Source organism: Prionailurus bengalensis, chromosome E3 (genome assembly GCF_016509475.1).
Source record: "Prionailurus bengalensis isolate Pbe53 chromosome E3, Fcat_Pben_1.1_paternal_pri, whole genome shotgun sequence".
NCBI lineage: Eukaryota > Metazoa > Chordata > Mammalia > Carnivora > Felidae > Prionailurus > Prionailurus bengalensis.
The window spans coordinates 41,332,837-41,359,641 of record NC_057357.1 but is presented as its reverse complement, the minus strand read 5'-3'; the positions used below and the strand labels follow the sequence as shown (position 1 = coordinate 41,359,641).

At 63.6% G+C, this 26,805-nt stretch overlaps 1 protein-coding gene across 4 annotated transcripts; it reads left to right on the top strand.

Annotated features, from left to right (window-relative positions):
• Positions 1–24,100, top strand: CAPN15 (calpain 15). 4 transcript variants are annotated; one of them, XM_043561139.1, is made up of 13 exons: positions 2–253; positions 8,964–9,259; positions 16,991–18,470; positions 19,265–19,473; positions 19,549–19,732; positions 19,814–20,037; positions 20,729–20,854; positions 20,926–21,078; positions 21,507–21,668; positions 21,754–21,986; positions 22,129–22,295; positions 22,376–22,554; positions 22,705–22,824. In XM_043561139.1, the coding sequence occupies exons 2-13, from the start codon at positions 9,078–9,080 to the stop codon at positions 22,712–22,714; spliced, it is 3,309 nt and encodes a 1,102-aa protein (XP_043417074.1). In that variant the 5' UTR covers positions 2–253; positions 8,964–9,077; the 3' UTR covers positions 22,715–22,824. The 4 variants fall into 4 exon arrangements, 2 of the variants coding, with proteins under 2 accessions (XP_043417074.1, XP_043417073.1); XM_043561138.1 differs by having other exon boundaries at positions 15–253; positions 22,701–24,100; XR_006294311.1 differs by lacking the exon at positions 22,129–22,295 and having other exon boundaries at positions 1–253; positions 22,705–22,820.
• Positions 24,101–26,805: the final 2,705 nt, after the last annotated feature.

Genomic DNA, 26,805 nt, shown 5'->3' with positions numbered 1-26,805 from the left:
GCGATTCACAGCGCCGCGTGCGCCCCGGGCGCGCCGTAGCCGCGGGGCCCCGGCCGGGCGCTACGCTACGGAGGCGGCGTAGGGCGGGCGCCGGACGCGGGCCGGGTCGGGGCCGGGCCGGCCGCGCGGTTGCTCCGCCGCTCAGCGCGGGAGGCCGGCGGCAGAAGTTGTGGATCGGCCGGCGCCGGCGAGCAGGCCTGGGGCCGCGCCGTCCGGGCCGCGGGGACTGAGGAGGCGTCGCCAGGTTGCGGAGGTGAGTCCGGCCGGGCCGGGCCGGGCTGAGTCGGGGGCGCGGCCTGGACCCCCGCCGGAGCCCGGGCCGGCGGGCGGCGCCTTCCGAGCGCTGGCCGGAGCCCGAGCAGGGCTGGGGGCGCCGCCTGAGAGGGGAGCGCGCGCGGACCTGGGTCATCTGGGTCACTGGGAGACCAGCCCCGGGGTGCTGCGGACGCTGGAAGCGGCCTCAGCCCCTGCTGCCCTTGAGTGCCCTTATCTTCCAGGCCTGTCCTGATCCCGCTTGCATTAGGGGATATGCCCCCTGCTGCCCCCCGCATCCCTGCCCACAGCGCGTCTCCGGGCACTTCCCCGGGGGCGGCGCCCTCCGGCCACCCCACACTTCCTCTTTCTCTTGGTTTGGCTCTCCGGAGACAGGGAAGTTACAGGGGGTGGCCCCTGAGAACGTTTGCCAGGCTGCTGGCCACCCCTTCTCATACTGACCAGTGAACCCTTGTGTGGTCAAGTGGCCCTGACTGGGTGGCTCCGGGGTGCGCGGGGACAGGAGTGGGGGGAGGGGCGCTTCATGCAGGAGAGTTTGTGACCGGACTGCAGGCGACAGGGCTCCTGGGCCACCAGGCCTGGGAGGGCAGACAGGCCCAGCTGAGCCTGCACTCCTCCCTGAGCCCCTCGTCGGCCAGGTCTAGTGGGCTGTGCCATGTCCGAGACCCCCTCCGTCCCCCCAGAGACTGGGCTAGAGCAGGAGGGGGAAGTCACTGCATCCCTCCACTTCTGACTTTCTCAGATGTGAGCAGAGAGTTTCCTTGGTCTGACTCACAGAAAGAGGGCCCCAGACAGGCAGGGGGCCACACTCAGCCTGGCCTCGGGTCGGGCACATCTTACTTTCTGCTCCCAGAAGGAGCACTTCTCTCCCTTCCCTTCCACCTCTAAAATCTCTCTGTGTTGATTCTGGGCCGACGGGCTGGTGACCTCGTGACCTCCCGAGAGCCAGGTTTAAGCCCTGCTGAGTCCAGGGCTCAGCGATAACACTGCCAGCCTGGGACCTCCGATCTCGGGTCCTGCGTCTTTGCTCTGGGTCCCCTGCCCTTCACCCAGCTCTCCGGGTCCCTGTCCCGGGTGGCTCCCTGGTAAGTCCTGCTTTCAGATGAGCAGACTGAGGCCAAGGGGCCCAGGGGGCTGCACATCCAGGTCTCCAACCCGCGAGGCTGCCTTTGTACCTCCTGGTTCCATGGCCTGTTACATTTGCGGCAGTTGGAAAGAGTCTTCTGCCCTGAAATCCCTCGAAGACCGCAGGTGCCTTTTCTGGACCCACGGTGGGTGAAAAGCCCCAGGGGGTAGCCACCCACAGGCTTGCATTCGTGGCTGTTGGACACAGAGCAGCCTCTGCCTACCCCCCCTCCCCCCCCCTCCCCCCGCCATGTACCTCAGGCACGGGAGGGTGTGGTTAAACAAACTGGTTAGGCTTTTTGAAGAACCAGGAAGCCCTGGTGACTGGTCACGTGTGTCCATGAATGTCTTGGGTTGCTGCTCTCCTCCGGAGTGTGAGGCTGCAGTGAGAGGCCCACATCAGAGTGGGGACAGGCATGGGGTGCCTTGGGTGGCTTCCTCATCAGATTTTCAAAGCCTGGGCCGGCGTCCCAAGCAGGGACACTCCGGCTCCGGGCGTCCGGAACGAGCTCTGGGGTCACTCAGCCCTGGTCCTGCTCTCCCCTCCTACCTGGGCTGCCAGCACCTCCTCAGTGCTCCATTCCTCTGGTCCCACCCTGCACCCCATTACTCAGCACCAGCACCCTGGGAATGTCCCAGAGCAGGACTGTGATCGTGTCTGTTGCCCAATCTCTTGTGCAGAGCTCCTCGGCATGGACTCAGACTCCCCCACCTTCTTCCCTTCCTGCTCTGCCGAGAACACCCAGGAAGCCTGTGCCGGGCTCCGACTCCACCTCTCGGGCCGTGTCTCTGGCTCCTTGTGCGCATGCGGGCCCTTGGTGCTCAGCGGTGTCCCGTCCACACCGAGTAGGTGCTCCCTGAGCTGCTTGCTCCCCAGCTGCTTGCTGGCAGGTAGCTCCAGGCCTCCCAGGGGAGTACTGAATGGCACCCCACAACGTTTTGGGGGATTAAGAGTGGCCTTGCTGGCTTCTATCCTCTGTGAATGAAGGTTGGGCTGCTTCCGTCTCTCAAGCTTAGAGACCTGCCCAGCCACACCCCATCATTCTGTGGGTCCCTGCAGGGTCTGAGTAGGGGCTTGGCAGACAGCTGTGTGAATGCCGCCAGGACAGGGCCGGCTGGGTGCAGGGGGCCAGGGGCCGGGGGCTGTGGGAGGACAGAGGGCTGTCCTGGCCCAGCACAGACACCCCAGGAGGGGCCGCTCAGGAAGTCAGTGACTCCGTCCCTTCCACAAGGACTAGTCTGGGTACCAGGGGTGGATTTGCAGGAGATGGGAGTGGGACACATGGTGGCTGTTCCGTGCCCTGTTTCTCTTGCTTCTGCATGCTTGAGGGGAGCTTTGTCCCCACCTCCCTGGTGGCCAGGCTGAAGGACGTGCCTGGACGGTGCTGTGAGGTAGTCAGGGAGATGAGTGGGTAGTTAGCTGCTGCCCAGCGGTGTCACGTGTGTCTGTCCAGAGGAGGCCTTCACTGCAGCCCCTACCCACCCCTGCTGTCACAGCCCGGACCTGAGGCGGAGGGGGTTCGTTCTGGAGCTCCATCTCCCAGCATCCACACTTCTCCAAAACGTTGCCCTTTGCAATTAAATTCACCTTGAACTCCAGGACCGTCTGCCCTGGCCTGATAGTCCCCTCCCTCCACTTAACAGGGAGGTGGTACGTTCTGGAACCCTGCCGTTCGGGAACAGTGGCTGCAGGGAGGCCTGAGCTCCTGGGACCTAGGTAGGCTGCACGGCTCCCTGACTCCCCGACTTACCTTCTTCCTCCCTTAAAGTGAGCTTCAGGCTAGGTGTCCCCACGGCCCCGCGAAACCTGTGCTGCTGTGAGGCCAGAGGCTACCAGGCCTCCTTAGCCAAGGAAGGTGCCCCAAGTGAGGGGGTACATCTGGTGCTTTTTCTTTCCCTGTAGAACATATCATCTGACATTAAACAATATTGAACCTGTGAACTAAGAAACTGAGACCCTGAGAACGTCCCTGTTCCTCTGACAACAGCGTTTTGGAATGTGTACCCTTTCTCATGATGCACAGCTGAGGTGGTGTAGGCCTCCACAGACTCAAGGATGCTCAGTGACCCCGCTCCTCTCCGTGCAGGCAGCCCCGAGACCCCCGTGCGTGAGTGCGTCTGTCTGGAGAGGCCCTCCTCTCCTCTCCCTGGTCACTGGCTGCCTGTTTCCCTGTGATGAGTATAGGTCCTCCATGTGTCCCGGCGCCAGGACCTGACTGATGTGGACAAGTCCAGAAATGCCGACGAGTGTGACCGCCATCCTGTAGTTCCCTCAGGCGGCAGCTCCTGGTCCCGAGGGCAAGGGTTTGGGACAGAGTATGGTTCCTTTCAAGTTTGGTAACAGGAAGTGCTAGGTACCCTTATGGGGCCCACGACCTTCACCCTGCACCTGGCTCTCTGAGCTCAGCAGGCTGGTGACATCACCTCCCAGGGCACAGTGGCCTGCGAAGCAGGTGGGGGAGACCGGCCTTGTGTTTGCCTAAGGGCAACAGAGGGCTGGTGGAGGAGGCCACAGCGAGGCGGAGTCTGGGCCCTTCTGGCCTGAAGGACCGAGCAGGCCGCCAGTGCCCTCCCCACCGCAGTCATCCTATACCAAGGAGCACAGAGCTGCACACGGTTGCCCCGTCGGTGGGTAGAGTGGCCAGTGGTGCTGGGGTCTGAGTCCAGGTGAATCTCCGTAGCTGGCAGGCTGCTGGCCTGGAGCCCTGCCCACTTGGGCACCTTTCTCTGGCAGCCCCTGTCCCCTGAGGACTCAGGATCTTTAACAGCCCCATCTGCCACCCTGGCTGGCCCATGGAATTGAGGGGTCTTGAAGCAGGCAGCAAGGGGCTGGTGAGCCACGCAGCTGTCCTGGAGCCCCTAGCCTTCTCTGGGTAAGGGACAGATGGAGCTTCTAAAGGGACCTAGTCCCTCAGCCACCAACCTTGGAAGCATTGTCCTGCTCCCTGGCACGTCAGGGTCTAGCACAGCAGGGGAATCCATCAATTTGCTGCAATGACAAATAAATACATAAATCAATGTCCCATATTTATGACTGCGCAGGACCCAACTTTTGGGCCCAGTACTCTAAAAAATATGTCGAGACAACTCTATGATCGTACTTAAAAATAGAGACCTCTGAGACCCTTTCTGGACGCTGCCCCTAAAATTGCAAGTGCTTCTTCAGGGATGAGGTGTCCACCAGGCTCCCATCTGGACGTTTTCCTCAGGGAACCGTCCGGACGGCATACAGCCTGGACAATGAGGGTTGTTCCTCGTCCAGGCCCACGTGCCCAGGGTAAGACAGCCTTCATGTGACCCTGGCCCGGGGGTGAGAGGCAGAGCCTGGACGGAGTGGACTCTGGCTCGTGCTGATAAGCCTGGGGTGGGTGTGCAGGCCCAGGGCCAGAGTCCAGAACCTTCCAGGAAAGGGAGTGCCCTCCGGGTGGATGTACCGCCGGCAAGCCTGCTGTCACGGAGCCTTCCCTCTGCTTGGAGGGTCTGGCACCTGAAGCGCTGGGAGGGCCCCGTCCCAAGGGCTGTGGGTGCGTCTGGGCCACAGGGCTCGTGTGCAGTGCAGGCAACCCCTCGCCCTGCCCAGAGAGAGCTTGGCTCTCGGGGCCACCTTGCATCAGGGCGTGCTGCAGGGAACCCCTACTGGCCTGGTGGTCCAGCCCCGACTCCGGCACCCTGGCGGGATGGCCCTTGAGGGAGAGTGCTGTCCTGTCAGTCCTGGGGTACAGGGAGGTCAAAGTCTGGCTCTCCCCAGGGCGGGTCCGGCCCGATTGCACTCAGGCTGTGGGGTTGCTGAATGACCGGTTTCGTGTCTGCTGGGTGCGATTCTGGGCTTCAGCAGGGTGGCTGCTCCCCCATGTCCCCCCACCCCTGCCAGCAGGCCGCTCCCCGCCGTGCCCCCTCCGTTCTCCCCCCCCAGCAAGCTGCTCCCCCCATGCCTCCCTGTGCCCCCCTCCCCCGTGCCCCCCCAGCAGGCTGCTCCCCCTGTGCCCACCCCCGTGGGCCTGTCCTGGGGCTGACCTCAGGCAGCCTGTCAGGGTTGCTGTGGTTCTCACCATTATTGTGGGACTGGGAGGTACATGTAGACTTGCTCCCTGGGACACCTGGGTGGGGGTGTTGTGGAACTGGGACACAAAGTTCGCCTTCTCACCCGGGGAGAACTAGCACAACTCGGGGAGCATGTGCAGCGTGGACATAGTCGTGGTGCTGCGTGTTTGGGGAGGGGCTTGGGCGAGGAGTGTGCATACGGAAAGAGGCATCGTTAGGCAGCATACAGCTGTGTGGAACCCGGGTCGTTGTCACACGGGACTAAGGGACCCAGGAGCACAGGACACAGTGGGCCATAAACACCCCGATTGGCTCCTGGGGTGTGACCCATACTGTGTATTCACCCCCCCCCCCCAACCATGCCTTTTACTTGCCCGTAGGCTTCTCGGTTGACAAGTCATGGTGACCCCTGCGGGGTGGGTGGCCCCTGCTGGGTGTCACCTGGGTGAACTCTCACTTGGTGGAAGCAGCTCACCTGACCCCTGCACCTCAGCACTCCACCCCTACTCTCCGCGCCCTGCGCCTGCTGAAGTCTCAGTGCTCACCCTCTCAGAGGGCCCACGGGCAGGGGAGGTAGGTGGGGGGACGGAGTAGTCCTCATCTAGCCCTTCTCGTGCTGGTCCCTCTGGGCGGGTCGTGCCCTGCCAGGCGCACGCCTCACCCCCCGCTGGGGGACAGACCGCTCAGCCCCTGCTGGTCAGCACCTCAGAACGGAGACTGCAGCCCTACCTCCGGGCTTCCATGAGGCCGGATCTAGGCCGCTGCCCCGTTTAAATCTAGGGCAGCAGCTCCCGAACAAGGCCGAGGGGGCCCGGGTGGTTTGTCAGGCTGCGGGCAGGGCTTTGCCCTCGGCACCACGTTGTCAACCAAGCACGCTGCCCTTTGCGCGTCGCGGGAGTCTGGCGCCACCACCGTGTGCGCTCTGGCTTCCCCCCAGAGACGTGATGTTCATCGCGCTTGTCCTAAGGCACGGCAGCGGAAGGGGCGCCCTTCACGCACAGGGTTCGAGTGTTGTCGCTTGCGTGGCCCACGCGGGCACCTGACGGGTGTTTGCTGAATGAGCGAAGATGCAGGAGGTGTGGATGTGTGGCCCGTGTCCACTCTTTCGCCTGGGTGAGGGCTTTGCCCACCCAGCAGGCCCTGCAGGAGAGGAGGGCGGCGTGATGCCCGTCACCTGGGGTCGGGGTGTGCTCTGCCCCACGGAGGCCCTCCCCCGGGTTTCGTCTTAAGGGGCAGGGCCTGTGGAACAGGGTGTGGAAATGTCCCCGTGCCTGGTCGTTCTGGCGCGGAGCCAGCGTGAGAGTCCGGGACTGACCAGCCTCCCTGGCGGAATTTCCCGCACGTCACCCCGCGCCGGTGGCACTCTCGGGTTAGCACGGGGCTGGTGGCCATTCCCCAGGGGGCCTCACTCTACCGGGGCGCTCCTTCGTGGGGTCTCACCACCCCCAGTGGGGCCAAGACGGGGGATGGGATGCAGGGTGCCGTCCTCCCTGGCGGTCCCAGAGAAGCCCTCTGGAGCCAACTGCTCTCTGGGGAGCATTTCCCCTTGCAGGGCACCCCTTGTCTTGAGCCCCTGGGGAGAGGGACCCTGTGCTGCCTCTGCCCTCCCAGGAGACGCTGGGCTGCTACCACATAGCCCACCCCAGATGGGGCCTGAAGGGTCCCAGTTCCCCGAAGACATGTCAGGAGGCTGGTGCTCAGGGAGCCACGTGCAGGGCTCCCTGAGCGACCGGGACAGGCCTAAGCGTTCACCGCCCTGCCGCCGAAGACCTGTTCTGGGCCTTACTGAGGAGCCGGTGGGTCCTCGACGGTGCTTCGGTGCTTCGGACAGCACGCCCAGCCTGTGCGAGGGCCTTGAGACCTCTTCCTTCCGGGCAGAGTCACATCCCCCTGGGAAGCCTGGGGCCACACCCTCACTCTGCTTGGGGGCTGGTTTCTCCTCAGCTCTGCCTGCCTCGGGTGCGTGTGGTGCTGGCACTGACTCAGGGCAGGTGGCACGGTCCACCCCCCGCCGGCCCTCCGCTCTCCCGGGGGGCACAGGCAGAGCTCTTGGTCAGGGACCCCCCCCAGCCCTGGAGCCAAGCCTGAGCGTCTGCGGTCCCTCCAGTGCATATGGCCCCACCTCAGGCCCCTCTGCCCCAGATTTGGCTGTGAAAGGTGGGTCAGAAATACTCGGGCCCTTCCTAGGAGGAGCTCCCGTGTGGACTGGAGTCCAGGGGGCTGTTCTGATTGTTCGGGGTCTGACTCGAGCTCGTCTCGTCCACACGAAGGGGTGCCATCACAGCGGAGTCCGAGGATGTCGCCTGGAATCGTATCACTAGCTCACACGTGGTTTTACCTCAATTTCACGCCGACGCAGGGACAGTTAGGACGTGTCGGGTTACATAAGATGCATCTTTCAGAGTCCTTCCATGTGTTTTACCTTTCTCACACGGCTGCCGGGCGACTGGAAAGGGCATCTGTGGCTCGTGCGGCCCCTGTGGGTCGGTGCCCGCAGACATTCCTTCATGGATGGGGCGGGATGGTGTCGGTGTTGCAGGCCACGGGGTCTCTGCCTCCCAGAATCTGCTCTGGCGGTGCCCCGTGGGGAGGCCCGAGTGGTGGGAGGTGGCGCTGCTCTGTCCCACCCACGTCCCCATCCCTCCAAGGCAAGGCTGTGCACAGGACCCGGGTGATCTGGCTGGAGCTCTTATGGGGCAGGGGACCCAAACTTCTCCCGGCCCTGGCCTCCAGGGCCGCGTATGTGCTGCTGGTCACTCTCGGCTCGGGGAGCCTCTGGCCCCACCCACATACCCTGTCCCTGTGGCCCTCTAGAGCCTGGGCGCCTACTGGCCTGCGCTGCACAGAGGCCTCCCCCGGTCCCACCCCAGCCGCCGGCCCCCTGGGGGCTGGGCTCCTTGACCCCAAGCCTCATTGGAACTTGCCTTGTTTGGAACAAGCCTCGAGGTCTCTCCCTCGTCCCATGGGGCGTCAGACAGCCTCCCTTGAGTGCAGGCCGTCTCTGCCAGAGTCCCCTTGTCTTCCTGGGCCCTTGGGGTCCGTCTGGCCTGGGAGGCTCACCCTCAGGAAGGCTCCGCAGAAGCAGGTGGATCGAGTCCGCTTGCCTCTGCCGGGCCACATGGGTCCTTGGTGCTCCCTCGAGAAGGCCGTCCCTCGGGCTGCCCAGCTCCTCACTCCTCACTCACTGCGCACACTTCCTCACTCCCCTGCTTTCAGCCTGATGCCCCTCAGGCCTTGTCTCTACAATAAAGCGTGATCCTGTGACTTCTTTCTCCCTGAGGGTGGGGCCCTCTGAAGACCAGCTGGACACGTGCCCAGCCCCCCCGGGGGCAGGTGATGGGCTGTGGTCGGTCGTCAGGAGCGGAGCAGGGGCGCTGGTGGCGGGGTGGGGGTCCTGGGTCCCCGAGGTCGCTTGTGCCCCGGGTAGCCTCCCCAGGCTTTGGGGGTTCATTCCCGTGAGTCATGCTGTTTCTCCTCTCTCTCTTTATTCTCTCTGTGTTTATTTCTGTTGTGTGACTGACCAGCCCGGCCGCCCTGTCCCCGGCGTGGGCGCTGTCCTCCCTCCATGCTCCACCTCACCCGCTGCCGGCCGCGTGTGACCAGGCCCGGGTCTCAGCGCGGCCGCCACCGCGGGGGCCATGGGGAGCTCCGCCTCCTCGCTGGCCACCGAGACCGAGTCGGACCACGGCTTCCCCGGGGGACCGCCTTACCCTGGGCCCCCTGCAGCAGCCGGCTGGTGTAGGAGCGGCCCCGGGGGGCCTGTCTGGGGTGGTGCCCTGGTCACCCGGCAGCACCCGTCCCCGCGTCCCCGGGCCCGAAGGTAAGAGGGTGGGGAGGGGAGGGCCCGGGGGCGGGAGTGCTGTTGTGTCAGAGTGACCCTTCCTGGGCAGAGGGCGGGGGGGCGGGGGGTGTCCTGTTTCTGAGAATCCTCAGGCAAGTCGCTTCCCCCACAAGGCCTGAGACTTGAGAGGCTCTTGGAGAAAATCTGGGGCGCCAGCCCTCCCCCCACACGTGCAGCGTGGGTCTGGGCCTGGCTGGCTGGTGTAGTTGGGACAGGGACTGTGTGGCCTGCTTGCCAGGTACAGGGCTCGCTCTGCTGTTCCTCCTGCCGTGGTGCCCCTGCCTAGGCAGGCCTTCACGTGCCAGCCCAAGCCAGCCGCGGGCACGACCGGGCTCCGCCCAGGTTTTTCCGCCGAGGCCGCCCATTGAGTCACCTGGGTACCCTTCCCCAGGAGTTCTGGGGTGACTGGTGGGGAGCAGCCTGGGCGCTGTGCCCACTGCTCAGGTCTCAGCGGGGACTGGGCTCAGATGGCCCACCCCTGACTTTGGCCCCTCCCGTGGCCCCGCTGGAGAGGGGAGCCTCGTGCTCAGCAGGCACTCAGGGTACCTCCAGTGGTAGCCCCTGCTCTCTTGTGACTCCCGCCAGTGGCGGCACACCTTCCCTCAGGCACCTGCCATGCTGCGTGCGCTTGGCCGTCACTTCCTGTGGATGCAGCTCACTCTGCAGGACAGTCTTCTGGTGTCTGGACCCCAGCCCTGTTCTGGGGTCACCGTCTAGGTGGATAGTAGACAGGGTCCTGACGGATCTCCCTTCTGGAATGGCATTGGAGGCCCCTGCAGGGTGCTGGAGAAGTGAGCCCAGCCGGTGGCGGCATCTGGCCGTCTCACCTAAGTTACCCCGGTGGCAGGAGGCACAGGGCCCGGTGGCCCAGTGAGCGACAGGAGGAGTTTCCTCTGTTCCCTCGTCACGGTATTGGTGACGCACGGGTAGACATCTGTGTGTCTCTACTTGCGTGCCCTCAAATTCACCCCCTTGTAAGCGTGCAGCTGCCTGGCTTTGGACGTCCATAGAGTTGTGCGCCCAGGTCTGTGAGCCCCCGGGGACCCTGCCCATTTGCCACCCTTCCCCGGGCAGCCATCCTGACTCCTGCCTGTAGATTTGCCTTTTTGACAAATTTCATACCAGTGGAATCGTATAACTTTTGCATCTGGCTTCTGTCACCGAGTGTAACTTCCTCAGGGTCTGTCCACGTGACAGTGGGTGTCAGGGCTTCATTCCTTTTTGTGGCTGAATAATAAATACCCCCTTGTACGGACGGACCCCGTTCTGTTGTATCCGTTTCTCAGTTAACAGATACTTGGTTGTTTCCACTTGGTTTTCACGGATCGTGTAGCCGTGAGCATTCACGTACAAGCGTTTGTGCGTCTGCACACGTTTTCCTTTCTCTTGGGCGGGGACCCAGGGGTACAGCTGCTGAGGGTCACTGTAAGTTTGCCCGACTTCCTGAGACAGCGCCAGCCTGTGTTCCACAGCGCTGTACCGTTGTGCGTCCCTACCAGTGACGGAGGGGGAGGGTTCTAGCTTTTCCCCGCCCTGGCCAACACTTGTGACCATGTGCCTGGTTGAATCCAGACACCCTGGCGGGTGCGGGGCACTATCCCCATGTGGTTTGGTGTGCGTCTTCCTGACCGATGACGTGGGGCATCTCCCCGTGTGACCCGTCTGTCCACACGCTTTTCACAGATGCCCACTTCCTTCCTTCCTGGGGGTAATTCCTTACTGGGTCCTGGGGCGGGGGCTGGCCGAAAGGAGCAGCAGGCCAGGTGTGGGCCCTGCACACCACACCCCAGCGTGCTGAGGGACACGTGTGCCCGTCAGACTTTGGATCCTGGCGCACGCTGCCGAACCGAGTCAAACTTTTTCATTCTGGCCTCCTGCCAGGCTCTTCCCCTGGGCTGGGGCACCGACGGCTCCTCCTGTTGCCCCCTGCAGCCAGCCAGACCCAGGGCAGTCGCTGTGTGCCCTTGCGAGCAGCAGGCGAAGCAGGAGGAGTTGACAGACGCCCCGACTGCGGATGAGAAACGGTTGGGGGGAGCTGCACCAGGCAGATGGCCGGAAATGGGGCAGAAAGGCAGGTGCCCACGCCCAACCACCCCTCAGGACCCTTCCCCACACGCACACCTGGATGCACGCACACACGCATTGGGCGCTCTGCCAGTCTGGAGGGCGCCCTTCACTGAAGAGCCTCCGTGCCTGGGCATGCTGTCTCCTTGGCTGGGACCGTCCCGTTGCACCGGCTTCCCTGTAACCCACCGCCAGGCCTTGGGAGCTACTCACCTTAATCCATAAGCGGTGGCCGAGGGCATCGTCGCCTGCAAGCCCTGGGAACACAGAAATGAGGAGGATGACCCCAGAGGAGGGCACCTAGGCCTGCCTCGAGACCTCGGGTCGGGGGTTCTGTGGTCACGGCCAGTGGGGCATCCAGACCTTTTGGCGTGGCCTGCCCGGGACCCTAACAGCCTCAGGTCTGGCGGCTTCACTGAGGGCCTCGAGTGTGGACACCACTTACCACTCTCAACTGTCTGGGGAGGAAAGGCATCCCCCCAGGGCTGTGCTGCACCCTGCGCTGATGACCACTAGTGTCCGTGTTCCTGCAAACATGCGTGTCCTGGGTACTAGGGGGAGCTTACAGTGTGCCCCCAGAGGAACTCCGTAGCCTCCCTTTTGAATTGGAACCGGGTGTCAGTGACTCCCGGAAGACTGAGGGCACAGTGGGCATTTGGAGTTGGGATTTTCTGGACAAGTGCCTCAGTTTCCCATTGACTTGGCCTTCTGTTGTAAGGAGTAACTCAAGTCTTTCCATGGGCAGCTGGCTCCTCCCAAGACACAACTCAGCCCATGTCCTGAACTGTGTGGTGTCGTGGCGCTCGGGTGCGCTTTGTGTTGGAGTCTGGCTTGGCTCCGGGTCCCGACGCCGTTGCTTCCTCCCAGGCTGCTTGGGCGCTCTGGCCTCTCTGAGTGTCTTGTGAGCCCTCAGCTCCTACCCGGGCCCTGCGTCACATCGGGGCGACCTGGGGTTCTGGGGTTGTGGAGTTGGAGGTGACCTGAGGGAGGTGAGGGCCAGGGGCCTCTGGTCAGCAGGTCACTGACCTCTGAGCCACTTCTCAGCCTGCCCAGTGACCCCGAGATGTGGGCTGCAGGGGTCAGTGAGGGAGCACAGTGCCCTCACCACTGCCTGTCCTGGGAACCCCTGTGCCACTGCCGCCATCCCCAGGGCTGCCCCTGCACAGGGCTAAATTTGAGTTTCGGGCACTACTTTGATTTAACCCTTTCTGAACCCCAGACAGAACCTTCCTGGTGTGCTTTGTCCACCACGATGGCTATAAAACCTGCCGCGTGCCGCCAGTGTCCCCAGGTGCTGGCCAGGACCAACGGACACCATACCTCAAGTTTAGCTGGGCCCAGGTGGGAGACTGGCCAGTTGGCAGATTAGGAGGGCAAACGGGAATTGGAACCCCCAGAGCCCTGGATCCAAGGGCAGATGTGTCCTAGAACAGGTGTCATCTCCCCTTCCTGCACCGGGGCCAGGGGCTTTTCTTTGGAGATCCGGCGACCAAGCCAGGTGAGGTGTGCGGGGTGAGTGACCGTGCCCTGATCCTGGAGCTGGGGTGAAAGCAGCCTAGGACTTAACCCATGCTTGTGTGTGTGTCTCTGGGCACACACTGTGACCCACACCCTGACTGTGGACCCTTCTCTGAGTGGGGAACAGTGTGGGGGAGGGCCCAGTGGTCTCCAAGAAGATTTCTTAGGCTTTTTGTAGCACGGAAGCCAAGGCCAAAGCTCGTGTGCCCCTCTCTGCTGGTGCTGAGTGCCTGTACTGAGCCCAGCCTGGCACCCATTCACCCCACCGCCCGTCTGTCTGCTTGGGCACTGCCATCTGTGGGCAAGGCTGTGTTGGCTCCTGAGTCTCGGCCACACAGGCTGGGAAGGTGGCTTCACAGAGTTTGCCCTGGGCCCTGAGAAACTTTCCTGTTGCTTGGGGTTTTTTTTTTGTTTTGTTTTTTTGTGTTTTTTTGAAGAGGCAACTTTTCTTTCTTCCTGAACCAAAAGGTTTTGGCATAAACAGCATCAGAAGCACGGGCTTCATGCCTTGTAAAGAACAATTGATTTTTCCGCCAGGCAGAAGAGCTACAATCGGTGAGGAGACTGTGTGTCATGGAGTGTAGACGCCCCCTTGCACCCAGATTAGCCCTTGAGAAGCAGGTCGAAGGGCTCTCTCCGCCCCCAGGCATTGACCCATCTGAGGCGGCAGAGGAGCGGGGAGCACCCCGCCCCCCCCACCCCCGCACTGCCCTTCAGCGCTACTAGACCCATACACGCACACGCCACAGCCCAGCCGCTGGGAGGTGCTGTGTCCTCTGTGGCCACTACACCTGGCATCTGGGGCACACGGCCGTGCCTGCAGGCTTCCCCCTCGGGACAAGGGACAGGGGCTCCAGGCAGGGTGCGGTGCACTGTGAGTGTTGCCAGCCCTGCAGCCACCCGTCCTGGGAGGGGCACGGGATCCCTCGGGTCTGGGCACTGCGAGCACTTCGGGATAAGCTGCTGGTGGAAGGGGCTGTCCCCTTTCTCCCGCCTCCTTTGACCTTGAACACCTCCCGCGGGATGCCCCTGGGCTGGGCAGCTCCCCACCACAACCCCACGGGGCTGCCAGCTGCGGGTGGGCCTCACCGGGCGTGGCCCCCGCAGCTTGGGCGTGTGCCACGGGAGGGCAGGTTCGCACGGTGCCGTGGGGCCAGGTAGGGCGGGCCTGCGGTGGTGTGGGTTGGTAGTGAGCAGGTGAGTGGGCAGTGCCCAGCCCCTCAGGATACAGCCTCCCCTCCCTTGACCCAGCGGGTGAGCCTGGACCACTGCTAGGCTGTTTTTCACAGTCAGATGTCTGCCCAGGGTCCCCAGAGAGACCAAAGAAGTGGCTGGGCTGGGGGAGTCAGCCTTTGGCCCTGAGTGGGCGTGACCCCCAGTCACTTGGGCCCTCCCCTTGAGGTTTGTTTTTTTTTTTTTGAGATGAAATTCATACAATATCAAGTAACCATTTCAGAGTGAATGACCAGTGGCATTTAGTACATTCACACTGTGTGTGCCCATCACCTCTACCCAGTCCCCGGACTTCATCACCTCGGTGCTCCTTAAGAAGCTGTCCCCAGCCCTTGGGGGCCACCACACTTCTTACTGCCTCTGGGTCTCCCGTTGTGAAGATTTCCTGTAAATGGACTCCTACAACGTGCGGTCTTTTGTGCTTTTGTGTTTGTTTTCTCTCACTTAGCTCCACGTGTTCACGGTTCATCCACATTGCTGCCTGTGTCAGAATTTCATTCTTTCTTAGGGCCGAATAACAGTGCACAGTTCGTTTACCTGTTTATTCACTGACGGGCCTTTGAGTTGTTTCCACCTTTGACTGTCGTGAATCGATCTGCTCTGAGCATGTGTGTGCGTGCTGGGGTACCAGTTGTCATTTGTTGGGGGTGCACACCCAGGAGAGGAATTGCTGGGTCAGGTGGTAATTGTCACGTGCTGAGGGCCGCCTCCGCATTCCCGCTGGCGATGCGGCGACGGGTTCTCTCTTCTCCGGTGCCCATGGGTCCTTGTTGTCGTCTGCACTGTGGATTCCGGCCAGCCATCATGGCGCCTCTCGGGGGTTTCGGTTTGCCTTTTCCTGGTGGCCAGTGATGTTGAGCATCTTTCCACAGGCTTCCATAGCCACTTGTGTGTCCTCTTTGGAGAAATGTCCGTTCACATCCTTTGACCATTTTTAAAACAGATTTTTTGTCGTTATTCAGTTATAGGAGTTATTTCTATTCTCTGGATGCAAAACCCTTGTCATACACGTTTGCAAATATTCTCTCTCGTTTTATGAGTGATCTTTTCACTTGTCCAGCTGTGCCCTTTGAAGCATGGAAGCTGTTCATTCTAAGTCCGATTTTCCCCTTATTGGCCTGTGCTTTTAGTGTCGTAACTGGCCCATTGTCAAATTCAAGGTCACAGAATTTTATCTTTTTTTCTTTCTTTATTTTATTCTTTATTTAAGTAGGCATTATGCCCAGTGTGGGGCTCAAACTCACAGCCCTGAGATCAGAAGTTGGATGTTCTACTGACTGAGCCAGCCAGGTGCCCCCTCAGGGTCCCAAAAATTTACTTGGGGTTTTTTTGTAGGAGTTTTATAGTTCTCACTCCTATATTTAGGTCATTGATCCATTTGGAGTTACCGGTGTGAGGTAAGGGCCCAACTTCATTGTTTAGTGCTTAGATCCTGCTCTCCCAGCACCATTTGTTGAAAAGACTGCCCTCAACCTGAGCGGCCTTGGCACCCTTATCTAAAATCATTTGACGAGAGGTGCTCAGCTGGCTCAGTTGGCAGAGCATGTGACCCTTGATCTCAGGGTCGTGAGTTTAAGCCCCACATTGTGTGTGGAGCCTACTTAAAAAATAAGAAGTTTTGACCATATGTGTGAGGGTGTTTTCCAGACTGCTCACTTCTGCCCTGTTGGTCACACAGACCATATGTAGATACATGCTTTGTCCTTGTCTTGCGTTCTTTTGCAAGATTGTTTTGGCTAGTTGAGGGGAGGGGGGTGTCCTTGCAGTTTGATATGAATTTTAGAATCAGGTTTTTCCATTCCTGCAAAAAAGAAAAGAAAAATAGGATTTTGATTGGGCTTGCATTGAATCTGATTTTATCAATCACTTGGGAATTACTGTCATTGTAACCGTATGAAGTCTTACGGTCGAGGGGATGTCTTTCCATTCCTTCATGTCTTCTGTGATTTCTTTCAGTGACGTTTTGTACTTTTCAAGGTACAAGTCTCTCCTCCTTAGTTAAATGTACCCTTAGATATTTCATTGTTTTGGATGAAGTGGTATTGCTCTCCTAAGCTCTTGCTGGCCTAGAAACCCAGCTGACGCTTGTGTGTCAATCTCGTGCCCTGTAACGTTGCTGAATCCATTTATCAGCTCTGGTGGTTTCTCTTTTTAATGTTTATTTTTAAGAGAGAGAGCGCGCGCATAAGCAGGGGAGCGGCGGGGGCCGGCGGGGGGGGGGGGGGGGGGTGTGTGCAGGCGGCAGAGGATCCCAAGCAGTGTGAGGCAAGATCGGAGCTGAAGGTACGGAGCTGAAGTCGGTCACTCAACCAACTCAACCACCCAGGCGCCCCAACTCTAGTATATTTTTTGTGGATTCTTGGGATTTCTGCAAATAGAGGTAGTGTTACTTCTTCCTTTCCAGTTGGATGCCTCTTACCTCTTTTTCCTGCCTAACTGCTCTGGTTGAGACTCGAGTACAATGCTGACCAGCAGTGCTGAGCCCCTGGTCTTGGGAGGAAAGCACTCAGTGTGTCACCTCTGGGCAGGATGTTCGCTGTAGATTTTTGGGGATGCCCTTTTTCCCGTCCAGGAAGTTCACTCATACTCTCTCCTGGAACTGGCTAAAGACTGCCTGCCTCCCCAGCAGAGCGCCGTGGCCACTAGGGTAGCGTGTCTCGACCCCATTGCTCTGTCCCCACAGGTCTGCCCCTCCAGAAGGGTTCTGAGGACAGACCTGTGAGGTCCCTTGGAGGCTTTGAGGGCTCCTGACTCCTCAGAATCCTCGAGCCCCTCATAGGCTGCGCTCTTGGGGCCGATGTCTGTTACAGCCCAGAAGGACACAGACCCTGCGGCTCAACCCCTTTGTCCCAGGTGGACACTCGGGCCTGCACTGATCAGGACCTTCCCTTGCAGCCACACGCACTCTCCTGGGTCCATGGCCGCGGTTGGGGAGTGGTCCTGTGCGCGCTGCACCTTCCTGAACCCAGCCGGACAGCGCCAGTGCTCCATCTGTGAGGCCCCCCGGCACAAGCCTGACCTCGACCACATCCTCCGGCTCAGCGTGGAGGAGCAGAAATGGCCCTGCGCCCGCTGCACATTCCGGAACTTCCTGGGCAAGGAGACCTGCGAGGTGTGCGGCTTTGCCCCAGAGCCTGTGCCTGGCACGTCCCTGCTGCCCATCATCAATGGGGTCCTGGCAGAGCCCAGGGGCAGCTGCAAGGAGGAAGCCGGCCCCGTGCGGACCGTGGGGCTGGCGGCCTCAGAGCCAACTCGGGGGCGGCCCGAGGAGGAGGAGGAGGAGGAGGAAGAGGAAGAGGAGTTAGAGGAGGAGGAGCAGGAGAGGGCAGCAGAGCCTGGGAGTGGCTGGGCCTGCCAGCGATGCACACTGCACAACACGCCCGTGGCCAGCTCCTGCTCGGCCTGCGGAGGCCCCCGGAAACTCTCGCTGCCCAGAATCCCTCCCGAGGCCCTGGTGGTCCCCGAAATCGTGGCCCCCGCCGGCTTCCACGTCATACCTGCCCCACCCCAGCCCGGGGAAGGCGCCGAAGCTGACCCTCCCTCTGCCACCGACCAGGAGCCCCCCCGGGCGCCGTCCTTCAGTCCTTTCTCGCCCACCCTGCAGAACAACCCTGTGCCTCGCAGCCGCCGCGAGGTTCCCCCCCAGCTGCAGCCACTGGTGCCTGAGGCCACCCAGCCCTCACCCACTGCCGGCTCCAAGGGGCCCCCCCAGGGCCCAGGGCGGACCGCACCCGGGGCCTCCCGCTTGGCAGAGCTGCTGTCAAGCAAAAGGCTGAGCATGCTGGAGGAGGAGGCCACTGAGGGTGGCCCTGCGCCACACCGGTGTGGCTCCTGCTCTGTGCCCGGCCCCGCGAGCCCTGCCCGCTGCGAGGCCTGCGGTGCTGTGCCGGGCAGCGACGTCATTGACCTGGCTGGAGACACTGTGCGCTACAAGCCAGCCAGCCCCTCCAGCCCCGACTTCACCACCTGGTCATGCGCCAAGTGCACACTTCGGAACCCCACGGCAGCCCCCAGATGCACCGCGTGCGGCTGCTCCAAGCTGCATGGCTTCCAGGAGCACGGTGAGCCCCCCACCCGCTGCCCCGACTGCAGCGCCGAGAAGTCCGGTCCCTGCTCAGCCCACAAGGCCAGCTGCCCGGTTCTCGTGGGGCCGCCCGAGCGCCCAGGCCAGTGGGCCTGCCCTGCCTGCACTCTGCTCAACACACCCAGGGCCAAGCACTGTGCCGCCTGTCACACGCCCCAGCTCCTGGTGGCCCAGCGCCGGGGCATCGCGCCCCTGAGGCGCAGGGAGAGCATGCACGTGGAGAAGCGGCGGCAGACCGATGAGGGCGAGGCCAAGGCCCTCTGGGAAAACATCGTGGCCTTCTGCCGGGAGGTGAGCACCGTGCTGATGGTGGCCCCGCTCCGGGTCTGGCACTCTGCTTCCACAGACGTCTCCTCTTTGTGGGCATCCCCCCCCCCCCCGGCCCCAACCAAGGTGTCTGCGCCTTCTGTCCTTTCTGGGTGGTCCTCCTCTGGCCGGAGGGACAGCACCAGCACTCTCTTCCCGAAGCTCTGTGCACCAGCCTGGTCTCCTACCCCTTGCCCTTTGATCCTGTCTACGCATGAGAGTCTGTACTCCTGACCCTTCTCAGCTGTGATTTCCCATAGATGGTGAAGCCACAGGGAGGTGGGGACACAGGTGCAGGCTTCTTGCCACAGGCAGGCCTGGTGCCTCCTCCAGCCAGGGAGACCCTGCGGAAACTCGGGGTTGGGACACTTCCTCACTCTCTTCTGCCCTTATAGCTGTGGGGGTCCTGAGTCCAGGGGAGCATTGCCCCCCGTGTCACTTGGAGGGACTATCTGTCCCCCTTCAGGTTGCTGCCCCCATCACTGCCAGCAGCCCACCCTGACGGCCTGTCTGGGGGTTTGTGCCCTGGCTTCCCCATCCCAGGTTCTCCGCACCCCCATGCCTGCCATCCCTGTAACTTCCAGGCTGGGGATGTGCAGTGTCCCCCGTGTCCACATGGCGTGGTGTGGCTCACACAAAGCCTTGGCCAGGACCTCCAGATCGGTCAGGGTGGCTGCACATACCCACCCTCTTGCTTCTGGGGCTCAGGCAGCATTTTCAGGGTGCTGGCTCTGGCCTCAGCCAGGAGGAGACTGAGTGTGAGGCCATGGCCCTTGCAGAACAGTGTGAACTTCGTGGATGACAGCTTCCCCCCTGGGCCCAAGTCTGTGGGCTTCCCCGCGGGTGACAGCGTCCAGCAGCGTGTGCGGCAGTGGCTGCGGCCCCACGAGATCAACTGCTCCATCTCCAGGGACCACAACGCCTCGTGGTCCGTGTTCCACACTCTCCGGCCCTCGGACATCCTGCAGGGGCTGCTGGGGAACTGCTGGTGAGCGGGGCGCCCACAGGGGGCTGGGCGGCGGACGGCCCAGTTTGCTCACAGCAAGGCCCTGGTTCCGTACAGGTTCCTGAGCGCTCTGGCCGTGCTGGCCGAGCGGCCTGACCTGGTCGAGCGGGTGATGGTCACACGCAGCCTGTGTGCAGAGGGCGCCTACCAGGTGCGGCTCTGCAAGGACGGCACGTGGACGACAGTGCTGGTGGACGACATGCTACCCTGCGACGAGGCCGGCTTCCTCCTCTTCTCCCAGGTGGCGGGACGGGGGGGCCTGGGGCGGGCATCATGGGTCTCGGCGGGCGCCAGGCCTCTCGACTCCAGCCCCTCCCTGTAGGCTCAGCGGAAGCAGCTGTGGGTGGCGCTCATCGAGAAGGCGCTGGCCAAGCTGCACGGCTCCTACTTCGCCCTCCAGGCGGGGCGCGCCATCGAAGGCCTGGCCACGCTCACCGGTGCCCCCTGTGAGAGCCTGGCGCTGCAGGTCAGCTCCACTAACCCCCGCGAGGAGCCCGTTGACACTGACCTCATCTGGGCCAAAATGCTGAGTTCTAAGGAGGCTGGGTAAGAGGGGCGGGCGCTGTGGCGGTCAGCGGCGTTGGGAGGAGAGGCGAGACAAGGGGACGGCCAGGCCGGGGCCTGGAGCGGTGGGAGAACCGGGACACGCGCCCTCTGGCCCACACCCTGCGTCTCAAGTTCGCCAGCATCTCTTACGGCAGGCAGGATGCTGCCCATTGGCCTGACCTGGAAGGCCTCATCCTGAGTTGCCCTGGCAGTCACCAGTGGCCCACTCAGAGCCGCATGGAGAGAGAGCCCCACAGAGGCACCTGGTGGGAGTGGGGTTTGCCTTCTAAGACCTGGCACGCGCTGGCCAGTGTGTCTGTGGCAAGGGCTCAGAACCTTAGGCCTGGGAGAGACGGCTTATGAGTGCCAAGACCTTGTGCTCTCGGCTGATAGTGGGCAGTATTGCTGCCCTCCTAGGGCCACAGCCCGGAGCCGGCAGGACCAGCCAGCCTCAGGAGGCTTGTGGGCACTGGAGCCCAAGGCCTCTGAGCTCCTGGACCACAGCGGAGGAGGCTGGGCCAGCAATTTCCCGAGTCCCCTGTGTCTCATGAGGGTCCCACAGGCAGGACCCCCCCCCCCCCTGCTACATTCCGCTCTCCTCCTATCCCCCCACCCACTGGGGGGCAGGGCCAGCAGAGAGGCTCCTGCTTACTAAGGGCCCCCAGTCGCTGAGGCTGCTCTGCCCGTGCAGGTTCCTCATGGGTGCCTCCTGTGGTGGGGGTAACATGAAGGTGGACGATGCCGCGTACGAGAGCCTGGGCCTGCGTCCCCGCCACGCCTACTCCATTCTAGATGTCCGGGACGTCCAGGGCTCCAGGTAGGGGCCGGGTGGATGTGTGGTGGAGGCGGTGGGGGCACGGCCATGGCCCTCAGCCCTGTGGTCCGCAGGCTCCTGCGTCTCCGGAACCCGTGGGGCCGCTTCTCCTGGAACGGCAGCTGGTCAGATGAGTGGCCGCACTGGCCAGGGCACCTGCGCAGCGAGCTCATGCCACATGGGAGCAGCGAAGGCGTCTTCTGGATGGAGTACAGCGACTTCATCAGGTACCCAGACGCTGCAGGCAGGCCCCATGGCAGCCCCTGTGCTCCAGCCACCTTCACCTTGGCTCACCTGATCTCTCTGCCCCAGTTGACCCATTGTGTGGTTCCCTGCCCTGGGGACCCCACCTGCCCTTCCCGACAGCTTGAGCCGGGGGGGGGGGGGGGGGGGGGGGGGGGGGGCGGATTCCAGAATCCAGCTCAGCACAGGATCAGTGAGGGAGGGGCTTGTATTGCCAGGGCTGGGCCTCCTCCTCCTCCTCCTCCCCCCTTCATCATGCTCAGGGCTGGGGACCCCTGGTGGTGTCCAGGGGCAACAGGCTGGGACCAGGGCTTCCCGACCCTGGTCCCAGGAGATGCCCTGGGGCAGGGAGTGGAGAGGGTGCAGAGGTGCCTGCACCCGAGCGCAGCGGAGCTGTCCTCTCGCTGCCCAGGTACTTCGACTCCGTGGACATCTGCAAGGTGCACTCGGACTGGCAGGAGGCGCGTGTGCAGGGCTGCTTCCCCAGCTCTGCCAGCGGGCCCGTGGGGGTGACTGCTCTCACGGTGCTGGAGCGCGCCTCCCTGGAGTTTGCCCTCTTCCAGGAGGGCAGCAGGTGGGCGGGGTCCTGGGCTGGCGGTGGGCGGGGCCGGAGGTGGGCGGGGCGACTCTCCTGATCGCAGCCCCACCTCTCGCCACAGGCGCGCCGACTCGGGGGACAGCCACTTGCTGGACCTGTGCGTGTTGGTGTTCCGCGCGTCCTTCGGCAGCGGTGGCCGCCTGAGCCTGGGCCGCCTGCTGGCCCACAGCAAGCGCGCGGTCAAGAAGTTTGTCAACTGCGACGTGATGCTGGAGCCCGGCGAGTACGCTGTGGTGTGCTGTGCCTTCAACCACTGGAGCCCCGCCGCGCCGGGACCCCCAGCCGGCTCGCAGGGTAAGTCCCACCCCGCCGCCCCCCACCCGCAGGGAGGGCCGCGCTGTGCCCCCTCCCCCCCCCCCCCCCCCCCCCCCCCCCCCCCCCCCCCCCCCCCCCCCCCGCCTCCCCCACTCACGCCCCCAACTCCCGCCTCCCACAGCCTCCAGCCCCTCGGCGGGAGTCCCGCGCTGCGCCCCGCAGCCGCCCGGCCACGTGCTGGCCGTGTACAGCTCCAGGCTGGTCATGGTGGAGCCCGTGGAGGCCCAGCCGACCACGCTGGCCGACGCCATCATTCTGCTCACCGAGAGCCGGGGCGAGCGGCACGAGGTGGGCCGGCGGGCGGGGTCCTGGGTGGGGGGAGGAGGGGAGGCCCCGTCCCAGCCCACTCTGTACTGTCTGCCGTCCAGGGACGCGAGGGCATGACCTGCTACTACCTGACGCACGGCTGGGCAGGGCTCATCGTGGTGGTGGAGAACCGGCATCCCAAGTCCTACTTGCACGTGCAGTGTGACTGCTCCGACAGCTTCAACGTGGTGTCCACGCGCGGCAGCCTGCGCACCCAGGACAGCGTGCCCCCCCTGCACAGGTGGGCACCGTCCCGCCCGGATGCTTCCTCGACCCCGCCCCCTGCCCGCCCCGCTTCCTCGGCCTTCACCGGCCCCTTCCCCGGGTGGTCACCGGCCCCACCCCTCACCCCACCCCACCCCCATCCTCACCGGCCCCCTCCCCCAGGCAGGTCCTGGTGATCCTGTCCCAGCTGGAGGGCAACGCAGGCTTCTCCATCACCCACCGCCTGGCACACCGCAAAGCCGCCCAGGCTTTCCTCAGTGACTGGACGGCCTCCAGGGGCACCCACAGCCCCCCTCTCACGCCGGAAGTCGCTGGCCTGCATGGCCCCCGGCCTCTGTGACCACCTCACCTTCCCAGCCCCCACGTGCACTTTATGAGGGAGACCCCAACAGAGGCCGCTTGAACCAGAATCTCAGGACCCCGCCCAGGGAGCCACTAGCTGCAGTAGCTTCCCCTAGGCCTTCCTCCCTGCCCCTTCCTCCTGCCCAGGGCCTCCCAGCTACCAAGCAGAATACCTCGAACCTGCCTCTGGCACAAGGGGCCTGTACGCCGGCCCCTCTGACCGGCCACCTCCAGGTCGGGTTCAGACTGCCAGGGCCAAACCAAGGTGAGGCTTCTCTTCCCTGGGGGCCTGGGGCCTCCTGCCTGGGTGAGGCAGCCAGGGGCCCTGTTCCTAGAACCAGATCTGGGCAGGTCAGAAGCCAGGTCCCCAGGGTGAGAGCAGGGATCGCTCCCGTGTAGGGGTCAGAGACTGGGACTCCAGGCTGAGCAGGGACCACCCTCCTCTGTGGGGGTGAGGACAGGGACCACCCCTCGTGGGACATGAGATCAGGAGCCTTCTCGCCTCAGCTTACCCCCAGAGCACATTTCCCTGCCCTCCAGCCCCCACAAGGCAAGCAGGGGTCCTTGGAGTCCCAGCAGTGTGTCCCGGGAGGCAGGTGCCTGGCGACCGTGGGCTCAGGGCCAGGGATGGGGAAGGTCCCAGCTGTCCCTCTGGCGACACTATGCAATTCCTGGAGCGCCTGCCAGGATCGAAGCCATGCCCCGGGGGCTGGAAGTCAGGGACTCCTGGTCAGGGTCCATCCAGGCCCAGGTCCCGCCCTGCTGTTTGGTGTCTGCATCCCTGGCAGGCTCCTTGTGTAGGCACATGTAGGGCCCGGCGGCCCCTCCCTGCTCCTCCCCCACCTCAGAAGCCCAGGGAGCTGAGCCGCCGCTTGGCCACCCGGCCGTCCTCCCTTGAGGTTGCTGTCAGGCCAGAGAGCTGCAGTTGCCCGCAGACATGTGAGGCCAGCTTCCTGGGGGCCCCACCCGGCCTCGGTGTCCTGCAGCTCCCAGTCAGCGGGCAGCCCTGGGGGCCTTTTACACCTGGAGAAACACCGGGAGGCAGTCCACTCCCCTTTTACTCTGAGCTGTGAATATTTTTAACCCTGTATATATGGCCAGCTCTTCTGACACAGAGACTATTTTACCAATTGTCAGTCCCCATCCCTGTAGGATGGCTCTCCATGGGTGTTTCCAGACTCAGGCTCCAATGGACCAAATAAAAACGTTTTGTTTTGTAACGACGCCTGCTCGTCTGTCTGCTGCCCCTGCCAGGGTCCCTGGCCCCTCCCCTCCCTGTGCAGGCAGGGCTGTGCCGAGGGGCACCAGCCTGCCCGGTGGCAGCACCTCACTTGAGGGGGGCTTGCCAGCTGCCTGCAGGTCGGAAGGGCTGGGGCTGGGGGTCCGGGCAGGGCAGAGGCTTGGGGCAGACCTTGGGGCTGCCACGGTCAGCAGGCGGATCCCACGCATACAGCACACCCTGCCACGGTCAGCAGACCGGTCCCCACGCACACAGGACGGTACTTCTCCCTGTGGAATCTGCTTCCAGGGGTCCCGTCTGAACCCGTCAGGCTCGTTAGGCGGGAGCAGATGGAGTGAGGGGTTGCACCGGGAGAAAAGTTTCCGTCTGGGACGGCAGCTGTCCTGCTCCTGCTCGGCCCCAGCCAGCCCACGTCCCCTCCTGCGCATCCTGGGAGGCCCCATCCCCGTGTCTCAGGTGGCGGGCCGAGGCGGGCGTGCTGAGTGGCTCACTGGGCTGCAGTTTGCACAGCGGGGGCTGCCCCCCCACACACACACCCAGAGGCTTCGGTGGGGGGGGGGCTGCACAGGCCGGTGCTCGGGCGGGTGTAAGAGGCCTGTCACAGGCCAGCCTATCGAATGTGAAAGCAATTAAAGCCACCAGCAGTGTTCGCTCCGGGCGGGCCTCGGGCTGCGGGGCAGCTGCCACAACACATCTCACGGGCGCCCTGCTCCACCGCGGCTGCGCCGGCCACGCTGGGCCTCGTCCTGCGGGGCGGGGGCCCAGGCGCGTCCACCTTGAGTTGGCACGGGGCTGGTCCTGTCACCCCTGGGGTGTCCCAGCATCCTGGGCCACGTCCCTCCCTGGGACAACCCAGGAAGCAAGACGTGAGGACAGCGGGCTCCTGACATCCTTGGGTCCCGCCAGGCCGCAGTCTCCACACGAGGCCGGAGTGGGGGGGGGGGGGGCTGCTGTGTGCTCACCCCCTCCCCTAGAACCCCAGTGTGCACGGGAGGAGGCTCTAGCAGGGAGGGGGTGGTAGAAAGAGGGGCCACGTGGCCCCAGCCTGAAAGGGCACACGGTGTCTGGGAAGGAGTTTGGGGATCCCATAGTCCAGACCCTTAGTTTTGATTCAGGAGCTCACAGGAGGTGCTGGAAGGGGGTCGAGGTGGGCGCTTGGCCAGGATCAGGGGGCTCCTGGGGTGTGGACTTAGCCACCAAGCCCTTGGCCGTGGCTGGCCTCACCTGGACCCCAGGGCCACCAAAATGGGGATCGGGCACAAGGCCAGAGGCCGTCCCCCTTCTGTTGGGTCCCGGCTCCCCACCTCAGCCCACTGCCTCCTATGTCTCCCACCCTCTGGCCGCTGAAGCTGCTGGTCCTGGGCCCTCCTCCCCATCTCTGCCTGCCAGGTTGGCCTTGGGCCTCCCACAGCCCTCTCTCCTGGCCTCCCGGCCAGGCCACCTCACTGCCCACACGGCCACGGCGGCCTTCTCCAGGCGGGCGGTGGTGTGTTCTCACTTGTGAAGCGTCCCTGTCAGAAGCACTTAGTGTACAAATTAGCCGCGGCCTCCCGCCTCCCTCTGCACGGCTGTGGGCGCCGGGCTGACAGGGCCGAGGCTCCGGGCGCTCTCCCGCCTGCCCCGGGCGCCCACACAGCCCGCGTGCACCCCTGGCCGCCCGCCCACGACTGAGCAGGAGGGCTGTTCCTTGCCAACCAGCCAGGGGTCCTCCCGGGGCCCCCGACCCTGACCTGGCCAGGGAGAGGGGTGGGGGGACCGCAACAGGGCAGGGCATTCAGCAAGATCCCGGGGGTCCCAAGCTCAAGGCCCAGCACTTGGACCTACCCCAGAGTTGCAGGTCCAGTGTTGAGAGCCTTGGGGGGGACCTAGAGCCGGCACAGAGGCTCGGCAGCCCCCACCTGCCCCTCCTGTTGGCTGGCCTGCCACTCAGGCAGGGAAAATCATGTGTGACAGGCCCAGGAAGGCCGGGCCCGGGGGGCCGCGGAGCGACGCACACAGCTCCTCTTCCAACATATGGCTGCTGTCGGCCCCAGGCGCTGCTCGGCCGACGCCGGCTTGGGAGCGGGTGGGGGCTCCGGAGGCCCGAACCTCTCATCCCACCCGTCTGGCCACACTGCTCCCTCAGAGATCGGAAAGGCCCCTGCCTTAGCTCACATGCCTCCCGTGACAGGGAGATCACTCCTGCTGGACCTCTTCCCTGTGCCTCCAGGGAGCGTCCAGGAGCCCCCCTTCCCCTTCCCGGCAGCCCGAGGCACACAGCCACCCCATGCCCTACCCCCAGGGGACCGAGGATCTAACATGTCTGGGGACTGATCTGGGGGTGGAGAGGGGTGCGTGGGGGTTTCCAGGAGAGGTAGCCCGCAGCTAGGGGCACAGGCAGGCTGGGGCTGCCGCCGGACCGTCCTCCACAGGCCCGGGGGAGCTGGAGCCAGAGGGCCTCTCCTGGGGACCCCGGGGCCAGAAGTTTCCTGGCTGGGCCAACTCCCTCAGGGTGGGCCCGCTCTGCTCCCCAATTCCTGGTCCCGTTTCACTGGCCCCCTCATGGACTCTCCAAGAATTCCCCAGGCCTGGCACATGTCCCCTGTGGGCCACACTCTGCCCAGCCCTTGTTAAGCCTGCACTGGGGACCCCCAGACCCGCTCACAGCCCTGCCCACGTCACATCCCTGGCTCTGCTCCTCCCCTC

Excerpts from the sequence above, each read along its gene's own strand:
- CAPN15 (XM_043561138.1), top strand. The coding sequence starts at position 9,078 with ATGGGGAGCTCCGCCTCCTCGCTGGCCACCGAGACCGAGTCGGACCAC. Across the intron at positions 18,471-19,264 it reads TCGTGGCCTTCTGCCGGGAG|AACAGTGTGAACTTCGTGGA; the intron begins GTGAGCACCGTG and ends TGGCCCTTGCAG. Across the intron at positions 21,079-21,506 it reads GAGTACAGCGACTTCATCAG|GTACTTCGACTCCGTGGACA; the intron begins GTACCCAGACGC and ends CTCGCTGCCCAG.